Source organism: Neopsephotus bourkii, unplaced genomic scaffold (genome assembly GCF_033783945.1).
Source record: "Neopsephotus bourkii isolate Nb327-2 ecotype Australia unplaced genomic scaffold, CSIRO-AGI_Nbou_v1 NB_196, whole genome shotgun sequence".
NCBI classification, from domain to species: Eukaryota; Metazoa; Chordata; class Aves; order Psittaciformes; family Psittacidae; genus Neopsephotus; species Neopsephotus bourkii.
Window position 1 is genome coordinate 5,243,225 of NW_026900709.1, and position 12,751 is coordinate 5,255,975.

A 12,751-nucleotide genomic window follows, 5' to 3' on the forward strand; every position below is an offset into this window, starting at 1 on the left:
CACTTGTGCCTTCCTCCTTCCCTTTCCAGAGAACTTCATGTGTGAAACACTGGATAAGGTAATGCTTGGGATCATGTACACTTATAGTGCTGGTACATATGTGTTTTCGTGTACGTGGCAGAACTTACAAGCAAGAACATATACTAGCTATAAGAAACTGACTGCAGGCATGAAAACTATGAAGGAAGAATACATCCAGGTTCTCCTAACAGTAAATGGACTCTAACATTTTTATGCATAAGGTTAGTTGTTTTACCTTCTTTAAACTTTTCAATGATGAAGTCAAGTTGGTCAAGGGGGCTGCGGAATGTCCCTATATGGTCCAGTACCTCCTCTGTGATGGAGTTGAGAATCTGAAAAAGAAAACAACAGTCCCTTCTGAAGGGCTCTGGCATCGAAGGACCTAGCGCAGAGCCCCTGACTGTCATGGAGGGAGGTAACTGGATTTTTGCCATCAAATCCCCAAAACAGTCAACATATACCAAAAATTTCTACCCATTTTCAAAACAGTGACATAAAGTAAGGCTTTAGACTAATAAATATTTATTAACGAGTATCTTGTTAGTCCCATCTATTAATGATGGGAGTTAATGCAGTTCCTTGGAAAATGCATGGGCCAATTTCTTTAAACTCTTAAAAGAGAGGTAGGAACTGTTCTTTATGCAAGAGTCTGCTGTTATAGGATGCAGCAGTTTTCCTTAACATTTTACACTGAAGGAGTTCAGAGGTATCTGTAACACAGGATGATCAGATAAACCCATATGCTTTTTACACACTTACAGATCTCACAGTGATGCTGGGAAAGTATCCATTAACCACAAGGTGAACAGAATCCTGGAGCAGGGAGGTACGAAACTTCTCTAACAAATCACGCTTGGAGCCCAGTCCATAAAGCACGATATTGAAACCCAAGCTGAAGAAATGTGAGCAAATACACTGAATCAAAAAAGTACAAGTCCCTCTTTAGGTTCATACATTCATTAAGCAAAACGATCCATTGCAGTTTTGCCTCTCAAAATTACATTATTTCATCAACTTGTCATGGTTTAACCTCAGCTAGTAAATGAGTACAAAGCAGCCACTCACTCACACCCCTTGCCATGGGATGGGGAGGAGAACTGGAGAAAAAGTTAACACCCCATGGGCTGAGGCAAGAACAGTTTAATAATTGAAATAAAATAAAATATAACAATAACAATAAAAATTAATAGAGAGAGGAGAATAAAACAAACAAACCCCAAGTGATGCACAATACAATTGCTCACCACCAATGCCTAGCCAGTCCCTGAGGAGCAAACAGCCATCCCTGGCCAACTCACCCCAGCTTATATATTGAGCATAAAATACTACAGTATGGAATATCCCTTTGGCCAGTTTGGGTCAAGTGACCCTGCCAGCTTCTTGTGCCCCTCCTCACCAGCAGAGCATGAGAGACTGAAAAGTCCTTCATCAGGGTAAGGATTACTTAGCAACAACTAAAACACTGGTGTTACGTTAATCAGCATTATTCTCATATTAAAGTTAAAACATAGCACTGCACCAGCTACTAGGAAGAAAATTATCTTTCTCCCAGCAGATACCAGGACACAGCTTCAGGCTTGCCTTCATTCACCCCTCCCCAATCATTATATTCAATGCTTACCATGAGTCACAGAAATTACTAGAAGATAAGTAAGTCTTCACAGGGACTTTCTACTCTCATTCACAAGCACAATTTCAAAGCAAAATTAAACAGTTCTCATATCTCTTTCTTATTCTAATTGTTCCACAGATTAAAAGGCAGGCAAGCATAAAGAGAACACGCTAGGGAATCACAAAGCTTTGTTTATTTTTGAGAAGCAGGAAACCTATCATCTTAATAATATCAATCTATCATAAATCAGAAAGAAGAGTATCAAGACCAGAAAGAAGTGTACCAGGTCACTCAAACATCACTGGTCAAAGATAATGTGTTCAACAACTGTTACTGACTTCAGTATCATCTATGGATTTGTTCATTCTACCCTGCCACATACATACATCTCTAACCATTTGTCCAGAACACCAAGACAGAGAACTCCTCTTGCAACTCTCCAACTTTCAAAGCTGATTTGTTTTTCATATGCTCTGCTACTCCCCATGGACCACAAATTTCTTTATGTTCCATCCACTCTCCTGCAAAGCTTCGAAGAAGCTCTCTCCTCACCAACATCTGCTCATGACTCAGAACTTCAGATTTGGTGGCCAGCCTTCTCAAAGGTGCTTCAGCATCTTACAGATCTCTACAGTTCCCATTCACTTTCCTGGATGCTTGGTCTTTTCTCCTTCCCACAAAGATACACACAAAGCCAGATAAAAATTACATTGCTAATGCTTCTAACAGCATTAAGGTTTCTTCATGCCTAGATCCTTAGGTACTGTAGGCATTCAAAGGTAACTGCCACACCACTGGGGATAGCCACACACTGAAGAAACTGATGATGGGTGACCAACTACCGATCACACTGCTGTACGCAAAACTGACTGTTCACAAAGGACACCAGTCACATCATTCATGTTCCCTGTTTACTCGTTATTCGTGTTCCCTGTTTGTGAACGCACTCTTATCTTGGTTTACAGAGGCACAGACCAACTAGCCAGACAGAATGCAACCTCGTGTCACTTCAGACATGAGGAGTTAGTCAGATATGGTTTACAGGAAGCACTCTACTAAATTGATGTCACCTAATTTTAATTTCAAGCAATCAATCAAAGAAAGAGTTCCACCACAACTCATCCACAGTACGCTGCTGACATGAGGGTAAGTTTACTGGTAGTGCCTGTTTATGAGGCTTGTTCAGTGATTCTCATTGGATACTTACTGTAATTGCAGCAGCCACTTGGAAAACAGGGATTCATGTAGCTGGTTTAGCTCTTCGATTTCAGCAGCATAGGCAAGGGGAGCTTTCTTCAAAAGGTCATGCAGTGTTTGCTGTGTTGAGAAAGAGGTAAGATGACAGTCAGTTAAAGCTGAGAAAAAACAAGACATGTACCTGGGCTCCTTACAAATACCCCTCTAGTATGCTCTCTAGCTAGGAAGCAGAATATTGTTCATTGACAGTGCACTCAATTCATGTTGGTTTGGGGTGGTTTTTTTTCCACCCATGAAGACCCCTCTAAGCACAGTTTTGCTACTGGAGAAATAAAGCATATAACAAAGTTGTTTAATGGGAAACAGCAGCCAGACTAGGACTAGAACTGGTATCAAACTGTGTTTTAGCTCTTCCTACTGAGTATGGGAAAATGACTACTGAAATAATGGACAACACTCAGCTTACACAGAATCAAGCGCTGTACCAGGAAGATACCAACATCACAACCCTGCTCACAGGAGCAAGGGCTCCAATCAACATGCTTAGCAATGGTTCAGGTGTTTGTCCCTACAAGAGAATGCTCACAAACGTCATCTTAAAAATAAAGAAATCATTTGCAACTGATAGCCAATTGTAGAAAAAGTATTATTTCAAAAGCATAAAGAATCAAAGGATTAGTTCAGCTTTAAAGGTATGCTGGGATGTTGATGTTTCAACAGCATAGTAGCATGACAAATGGCATTAAATCTACACTGGCCTCCCTTCCTCTTCAATTTTAACAGTTTTGCTTTCCACTCCCTTTCAGTAGACGGTAATTTACTCTGGAAAGAACGCAAAGACAGCTGCAATGTATCAGACAAACATACAGCACTGACAGAACTGCTAAGCTTTCAATTTCTTCAGAGACAGCAGTAGATTTAATACTGAAAACCTTGATTTCCTTCCAAGGCTGTTACAAAAGAATCCAGATGTTTATCTGGATAGCAGTTCCAGACAACAATAGACATCAGGCAACCTGCATATATGCCATCTTTTAAAACACGGATGCAAAAAGCAGTCAGAGACACAAGAGCTCCAAGTATTTTATATACTTCCCTGGCACCTGTCCTTGTGTACCTATCTCTGTAGGGTACAGCTGCTTACTTTCAACTGTCTTGTAAAAGCTGCATATGGAAAATAATACAGTAATTCAATCACCACAATTAGACCATTCCTGTCTCCTAGAAATTGGAAGGGGACAGAATGCATTTCACGAGCTAGGTGATAACATTTAGAGCTCTCCTAGTCCTGCATGTAGCTTGACTCACTAATGCTCAGATAAAAAGCACTCTCTCTATTTCCTCTACACATAAACAGTCAATACAGCTTGTAATTTCCCTAAGCACTTCACTAACAAAAATGCTTTTGTTAATGGTGACAAATTTTTAGGGCAGGCCTCTGCAACTCTGCTTCTCCCTCTTCTCCTCCTCAAAACCAAATTTTAACTTGTTCTGGTGTTGTGGTATAAGCCCAGCCAGTAACTGCAGCTTTCAACTATCTGCTCACTCACAAATGCATTTCAATACTGTCTCAGGTTGAAACAACTGGGCCCTGTCCCTGCTCAGAGCAGCAGAGGAGACATAATGCTTAAAACGCTACCTATATCAGTGTTACCACCAACAATTTAATCAGCAGAAATAAAGTGAAAACAGCAGTATCAGGAAATTCGGATGAGGGAAATATTCAGAAAAGCAAAAGCTCCAAGAGCTATGGGATTCACTATAAAGTGTACCTGACTCAATCTTCTTCTCCGCAACTTCTGCAGCGTTCGGTCTGAAGTGAGCACTTTGGAACTACTGTGAGCTTCAAAGTATTCCTCCACCAGGTTGCTCTAAAAAGGGATGGCAAGATCAGCCACACTCCTTCTGCTATCAAGTTACCCCTCTCCCTTTGCACCCACAAACACGTTTGAAGATGGCCAATATGAGACATTGAGCAAGGATGAATAGAAAGCCAGCAGATATTTGCAAAAAATGGTTTCTACAGTGGCATTCTGCCAAAGCCAACAGTCAGGTGGTTCTTTCCTAAAGACACAGAGGAGAGTCTGAAAGAAAAGAACACTAAGCCATAAAGTAATATGTGTTTCTTTTGGTGCTATAGGATTCACCTTCATCATTTCTCAGTAGAGTGTCTCCTGCTTTGTGGACATCTTAGAACTTCTCCTTCTGCAGCTACTAAGGATAGAGACTGGATTAGCCCACAGGCTCTCATGATGCCTGTCCAACAGGCATTGCTCAGAAGTACAGCAAAAACCAGTCCAGCTAGTTACATTTGAAATGACTCTAGCAGTTCCTCCCTACAGTTAGGTGTGGTCACCCACATCTTATTGTCACTAAACATTCCTTCGTGTTTGCTGGCTTAGGGGTGTATTTTCTCTATACTCACCATCTTGTTCTCCTTATTTTTTTTGGCTAGGGTGTTGCTGGGAGGAGGCGTAGATGCTGCCTTCGTTTTTTCTGGGGTCTTCTGACCTGATGAAACAGTGTTTTCTTCTTTTTGGTCTTCCTCATCCTCCTCCTCTGAGCAGGAAGAAGAATATTCACTCTCACTTTCTAAATAGGGAACTGGAGCTAGGGCATAAATTTACAGTTAAAAGCTAGCAACGACTTCTTAAACAGAACACATTTTGCACCATCTTTCTCATTCACACACATTCTCTAGATATTTTTCAAGCATATGATGCTTAAATATATTTCACAGAAAATTAAAATAAATGCTTAAGAACACTGCAAACATACACAGCCATTTCTTTCCCAGTTCTAGGCTTACAATTTATTGTTTAGTAAAGCTTGCTCCTTGATACCCATTAAGAAACATAATCCTACCATAAAAAGTTACTAAAAATGGACAGTGGAAGTCCCTATTTCTCTTAGCATCTCATGTCAGTTTTCCCAAATGTCAACCATGCAAGCTGAGTGCAAAAAAGGTTTTGTAAAAGACCTCTGTTAGCAGTGTTGATTGAAGAGCACAGGCAGAATCTGGCTCGCTCTTGGTCTCTCAACACAAAAGAATAACTAGAAACACCCCACACTAAACTCTCCTCTACATTCATTCTGAGCACACATAACCAACCACATATGCAAAATACTTTACCATGAATGTTCCAGCCATCATCAAAAAGTTCTATAACTTGGTTCAAGCAATTGCCAGACAACTGCATTAACCAACCAATTGGGTGTCAGCATAGGTTAGTTGCTGAAAGTTTTGTCTCTTTTAATCATGTTACTGAAGTTCAGTGATTTGGTGCTTCTAATCCCCCAAACCCTTACCTAAGCAGCAATCTGTGGTGGGGAAAAGGTCTACACAGATTTCCTTAAGGACATTTCTACACTCTCTGCAGGATGAATCAGATTTTTACTACAGGAGAAATACTCTTCTCTGAACACAGTGCCTCACTGGCTGTGGGACTGACGGCAAAGGTTGCTCTTTACCTGTTAGCCTCTTCCTGAGTCTGTAAGGTGTGGTAGACAAAAATTCTTTCTTTTTATTCTGTAACAGCAAAGAAAAAAACATGCATTAGAAGAAGAAACATACACCTCCTCAAAAAAGCCCTCTGCCAAGCAAGGAGTAGAATCTGGTTATATTTCCAAGCTATTTCAGTCCACAATAAACTGGGAAAGCAGAGGCATTAAGTATGGAGAGTTCTTTTTTTTTGCCATTCAGAGCTAGAGGAGGGGCAGGATCAGGTTCCAAAAAGGGCTTATTTCTTTCAACTACTGTCCTGAGATGGAGGGTAGAAAACCATGAAATCTCCAACCAAGATGCCAACCTTGGCCCCTCAGGAAGAGTCAAACCAAAGCAATGACAAACTGGCAATGCTTTGGCTCCCCAGATGAGTCGTCTTCCACTTCACACTGTCTACTCAGAGTCATTGGGAAGTCCACTATGTAAACAACTACGAGAATGACAGAAGACCACTTAGAATACTAAGCCCAGAAGCACAGCAAAGGAAACCCAAGCTGCCTGGGTTCATCAAGTTGTAGTGGCACATCTTCCTTACATAAGTTTAAAGCATATGTCTAACTCGGGCACCAGATCACGTCTGCAATACTTAGGAAACATTTTTGTTAATCTTGTCAAGGTGGATATCAAATCATCAAGGAATGAATGCCATACCAAAACAGCATCTCTTACAGGCCTATCTCATCCTGGAACTTTATACCAGAAAAGCTGTGCACACTTTCTAGTATGATGCTATACCATTTTAGAAAGCCAAGTGTTTCATAGCACCCTCCTCATAACCACCACAACTGGCAATTCTGGACTGTATCTCTCTGTAGCATCACAAAAGACAACATCAACTTACATCTCCCCTCATTATCACAATTTATTTTTTATAAAACAACGCAAAGGAAACTCAGCAACACCACAATTCCTGAATTCCTGTTCTAATGCCATTACTTATAATAAAGGCTGTTTCTTCGTTTGATGAAAAACTGGAAAGCTATGAGTTTAAGTGGTTGTCTATCATCCTCATTTGTGTGGTACAAGGAAGTTGTCTCCACCCATGCTAATCAAGCTGTCAAAACCACTATTTGCCCACTGACTCTAAATCCCATAATCCCGAATAATGGTAGATCTGGTTCTCAATTGATTTCTCCTGCCTGGACGGATTAGGAGAGACATTTGTACTGTCCTTCCTTTCCAGAACTGTAGTAATTGGCCAGTTCAAGTTGTAAAATGTAAAAAAAAAAAAACAAAAAACCCAAACCCCAAACAAGCCAAATAACCCAAAACCAAACCAACACAACACAAAAAGCCAAAATAAAACAAAACAAAAAACCCCCAAGAAAGTCAGAGTCATAACTCACCCTCTGCTGTACTCTGCTTGTGCGTTCTGCAAAGCAAGAAACAGCATTGTTCAGAATACTGGGTATTTTCAACAGTGGCACAAAATGGTCCATTAGAAAAACAGACATTCACCATTCAAAGATACACTGCCAGAATATCAGCTTCATGGGCGGTTAATCCTGTGAGGGAAGCTTCTAGTTCCTCACAGGTAGGCAAAGAGAGAACAAAGACAGTCAGTGTTACTACCACAAAAGGCAGCTTTTAATTCTGGTCACAACTTTGGGAAGCCATCAGCAGGAGGGAAGACGCTTAAAAATGAGCTAATGTGCTTTCCCTGAGCACATCAGACTCAATTTCTGAGCACAAAGTAATATGCTCTTGCCAGCTGACCTGCATTGACTTTTCCTACCTGTATTTCTCCCTGCAGCATTGGGTGCTTGAATATTATATAATAAAACATGAATTTACACATGAACACCCACACAATCCTACCATTTTCGTGCTCAACACATCAGCCCAGCTCATATCTCTCTTATCTGCAAGCATTTCTGTTGAACACAGAGGAAATCATTAAGTGTCAAAGCAACAGAAAAGTTCCTGTTTTCTCAACACCACCAAGACAGAATAAGATGTGACACTCAGGTGAGCCCAAGGCCATGCATACCGAGCAGTTCAGTCTACAATGGTGAGCTGACTAGAATACTCAAGCATGACAGAAGCTAGCACTCAAGCATCCACTCTACTACTCAAACAGAAACATAACCCCCATCTGCTCAGCTTCAGTTCTGCAAAGCATTACAGAACTTACGGGTGTTCTGAGGAGCTTTGGCTGTCTTATCAGGGCACTTGGAGTGATCAGGTGCAACACTCTGTCCTGGTGTCTGGGCTAATTCAGAAGCTGTAGGAAATAGGGGAAAGGGAAGAAGTTTCCTATCAGGTACAAAACTCCCAGCTCTGGCTAGTCAGCCATGAATACAAGCCAGCCATATACCTGAAACATTCTTTAGGTATTAATTTCTTAGCTATGTCAGGAAGTGCATCAGATACTTCCATCTTTTTTTTTTCTAACCTTAATGGTGCATGTAATCCTTGACAAAGATTTTTCAAAGACTGAACTCCTCAGTTAATTCATTTTAAAAGTATAGCTGAGGCAATGGCAAAGTACACTTAACTCCCTGGAAGACCACAAGTCTTTGAATCAGAACAATGAGGTCACGCTCACCAAGTCCTTTAAAACTGCTGAACTGGACTTAGTAAAGCGTCAGCTACAGCAAACACATCAGTTCCCTAGGATGTGGGTTCTTGTATTCTACCAACCCTTTTTACTACTTAAAGGCAAAAGCAGAAGTTGAATCACTGATCTGGAAATGGAAGGCTGTCCTGGGTTTAGCAGTGGCAGTCATTTTTCTCTTTCTTGGTAGCTGGTGCAGTGCTGTGTTTTGACTTTCAGCTGGGAACAGAGCTGAAAAACAATGATGTTTTGGTTTGGCCAAGGACTTTGTGGGCCTCATGCTCTGCCAGGGAGGAGGGAAGCTGGGAGGTAGCAGAGACAGGACACCTGACCCAAACTGACCAAAGAGGTATTCCATACCACAGCACGTCATGCCCAGGATGTAACTGGGAGGGACCTGGAAGGGCTAAGTGGACTGCAGGGTTGGATGAGGTATCGGTCGGTGCTTGGTCGGGCTGGGGGGCAAGTTATCGGTCACCTGGTGATGGGGTGTTGTATTCTCTTCCCTTGTTATTTCCTTTATCATTACTATTATTGGGGGTAGCAGTAATGATTTGTGTTATACCTTAGTTACTAAACTGTTCTTATCTCAACCCGTGGGAGTTGCATTCTTTCTGATTCTCCTCTCCGTCCCTCTGAGAGTAGGGGGAGGGGAAGAAGTGTGGGGGGGAGTGAGTGAAAGCTGTCTGGCTGGGTTCAAACCACGACAAAGGCCCCATATCCTGCTACCAGTCTCTCAAAAAAAATAGCTTTCCATTGTATGACTTGCCACAGTTTCCAAACTGAGTCAGGGCACCAAGAGGGAGCACCAGTGAATCCTACCCTGCTGCAGGAGGTGTAAGGAACACACAACTTCCCAAGACACAGCAGAAGGCAAGAGGAGAAGTAAGGAGTTACGGACACCACTTTCTACACACTGATACAGATGGATGTTCCCTCTTCCTTGGATCACCCTCCATAGGATCTATCAGTATCACACAGCCAAACACTAATGAAGTTTAGATGGTGTTGGGCACAGAGACTCTTCAAATGAGAAGAAACATATTGGCAGCAGGGCCCAAGCATCTTCTTTGAAACAGAACAGCTCACCCTTTCCGTATTGCCACTTTCTACTTGCTTTTCCTGAGTCCACAGTTAGCCTAGCAAGCACACTCAGACACTCTAGAGTAGAAGAAATCCTCTGACACACAAAACTAATACTCCACTCTTTTTGACTCTTTGCTACATAGTAAGTTACTCTCATATCCCTCTAAGTTAAACAAATAAAATGTCTGCCATCCTTAGTCTGCGTGTAGGTGTCATTCTGACGGCATTAAGAAACTTCTACTTTTCCTTGTTTTCCTCACCAGACCATTGCTTTGCCTTAGCCCTGTGCTTTTGTTTCTGAGGAAGACTGATTCAGAGCCAGATAAAAGCTACTGAAATACTGCGAAGTAGTTCAACATATTTTCAATAAATAGGAGAGACAAATCACAGAGTACACAAAAAGAGATCACAGCCAGAGCAAGAATGAAAGAAGAAGAAAACATACCCAGCTCTGCTAATCTGCTGGAGCGTTTGGGAGTCTTGAACGAGTAAACCTCACCACCACTTACAGTTGAGCCATTTCCTACTGGATCTGTGAAAACAAATGTTACTTGTAGCTGTTTAAAAAGCAGTGGTGTATTCCCAACCCAAGAAGATGGAATGCAACATTTTACTATTTGGCTCAAAGGACTCTTTATATTGCAGGTGTTACGAATCAGTAGCACAACAAAATCCTCGAATTATTATGCTCTCCTCTACCTGTTACCACAAGCACAGAGGTGGTCAGGCCCCAAAGGCAATTTCATCAACACTGTGCAACTCTGACACTACAAGAATCTCCCAAAGTCACAGCTGTGTTAGGTTTGCCCTGCTAATACCTTGAGCACATATTCCAAGAGCAGCAACATAGTCCTTCTCTTCCAGGATCTCCTGAGGTTCGTTATTTGAGATATTCTCAAGCTTCTTCACAAATCTCTTCACACTGACTGACGGCTGAACCTTGTCCTTCCGCAGTTTAATGCCTAGGATTGCAACAAAAGCTTTAACCTCCTCCTATTTTATTACTTCTATTGCCATAGCATGCAGTTACCCCATTTACAGACCATGTTCCTATTTTGCAAATCACTAAACAAATACAACACTGAAAAGATGTCCTGGTAAAAGAATAGCTGGTCTGTGCCCTTGTGGTCAGCTGGCTCTACAGCCATCAGGCCCTCCTTTACCACAGAAGCTGACCTCCACAAGTCCATGAGGACAAGACGCCCGTTTCAACACACACCAGCTTCCACAGTTTGGAAGAGAAATAACAGGGACTCACACATATAAGTATCAAAGTGCATGCAAAGGGGATAGTATCTGGCATCCCCCATCTTCCCTTGCAAAGGGGAACAAGTGGAGAGGAAGTGGCCTATAGGCTGTCAGTACACTCGTGAGAATTTAGGCTGAGTCCTCTGGAGACCATCTAGCTGACCTTCTGCTCAAAGCAGAACCAACAGCAAACTCAAGATATGGGTGCCCTGTGCCTTGCACAACCAATTTTAAGCATCTCCACAGAGGTCCCAAACCTTAAAAGTAATCAAAACTGCAGCAAAAGACTCTTGAAGCAACCATCTCGAACCTCATTCCGATTTGATTCTGTATGTATTTAACCACCTCAGGGGTTGGGAAGTTAGCCAGGCTGTTTGTACCCCCTCTCCCAGGTCATTACACACACGTGTAATGAGTTCGGGGGCTAGTACCGAGGGCAAATATCTACGCCACTTCCAGCTGAAGGCACTTGCCATAGTGCCGCAGATGCCCCTTTCCATGCGCCGGAGTGGGGACAGAAATGAGCCGCAGACAAGGCAGTGGGAGAAGGATGCTGAAGGGCCCATCCTGCCTTGCAGCCCGCCAGAGGCGCTCACCCACCCCGCGTATTGGAAAAGGGCTCCCTTCCCAGCTGCGGCCGCTCGGACCCCTCTCACCGGGCCCAGGGAGCAGCGGGCAACGCTGTACCTGCGTCGTCAGCAATGTGCTTCAGCACGTCCTCGTCGGACACGAACTTCACCTCCAGGGCGACGCGACCCTTCCCGGAGACCCGCCTCATGGCGGGCACCCTGCAAGCACCCACGGGTCACGTGGCGCCCGCCCAGCCCCGCCGCCGGAGGGGGGGGTGGGCACTGCCACAACGCGAGCACGGCAGCGCGCTGCAAGGCCCGTCAAAACTAACACACCCCAGCCGCCCCCCTCCCGCCTCACTGCACTGCCCTCTGGAGCGCCAGGGCCCGGAGGCAGCAGGAGGCAGAAAGGGGTTCACGTGTCAGACAATGGGCAAATACACCGGCCACCCTCACGGCGAGCGGGGCGGGCCCCGAGTACCGCCTCTGCACCTTAACTGACCTTTGAGCCTCCACCAATCGGCAACCTTCTTCTGTGCCGCCACCGCCCGCCGGCGGGCGCGGAAAGAAGGCGGGACTTCCGCTGCCAGCGATGCGCGCAGCCGCCGCGGGGCGGCAGGGGTTGCCGTGGCGACGGGAAGGCGCCCGGACAGAGCTCTCCTCACTGCCGGGCCCGGCCTCTGGCCCGGCCTCTCGCTGCTTTAGAGGCAGGCACCCCGACAGCAACTGCCGTGAGCGCGCCAGGACGAGTTAACTCATACGCAGCCCCCAGCGGCTTGCCTCCCGCCTCCCAGCCCGTGCACTGGCGTGGTGGGGGGTGTCCGAGCTGTGAAACCGTGCACATGTGGCCTGCGTTACACACCGCCATCAACCTAAGCCCCAAACCAACCAACCAACCAACAAACCAACCAACCAACCCCCACCCCCAACATAAAAAACCAAAACCAAACCCCAAC

General features: G+C 44.0%; 1 protein-coding gene across 1 annotated transcript in view; it reads right to left on the reverse strand.

Moving 5' to 3' along the window:
• The window catches only part of LOC133225299 (hyccin 2), a 76,408-nt gene that overhangs the window by 5,890 nt on the left and 57,767 nt on the right, over positions 1–12,751 (reverse strand). Inside the window, exons 12-21 of the mRNA XM_061377554.1 lie at positions 10,797–10,940; positions 10,424–10,510; positions 8,470–8,559; positions 7,682–7,707; positions 6,302–6,359; positions 5,256–5,440; positions 4,603–4,701; positions 2,841–2,950; positions 781–913; positions 257–353 (exon numbers count right to left, since the gene is read on the reverse strand). Of these exons, the coding sequence (XP_061233538.1) occupies positions 257–353; positions 781–913; positions 2,841–2,950; positions 4,603–4,701; positions 5,256–5,440; positions 6,302–6,359; positions 7,682–7,707; positions 8,470–8,559; positions 10,424–10,510; positions 10,797–10,940 (1,029 nt within the window). The remainder of the gene's footprint in view (positions 1–256; positions 354–780; positions 914–2,840; positions 2,951–4,602; positions 4,702–5,255; positions 5,441–6,301; positions 6,360–7,681; positions 7,708–8,469; positions 8,560–10,423; positions 10,511–10,796; positions 10,941–12,751) is intronic.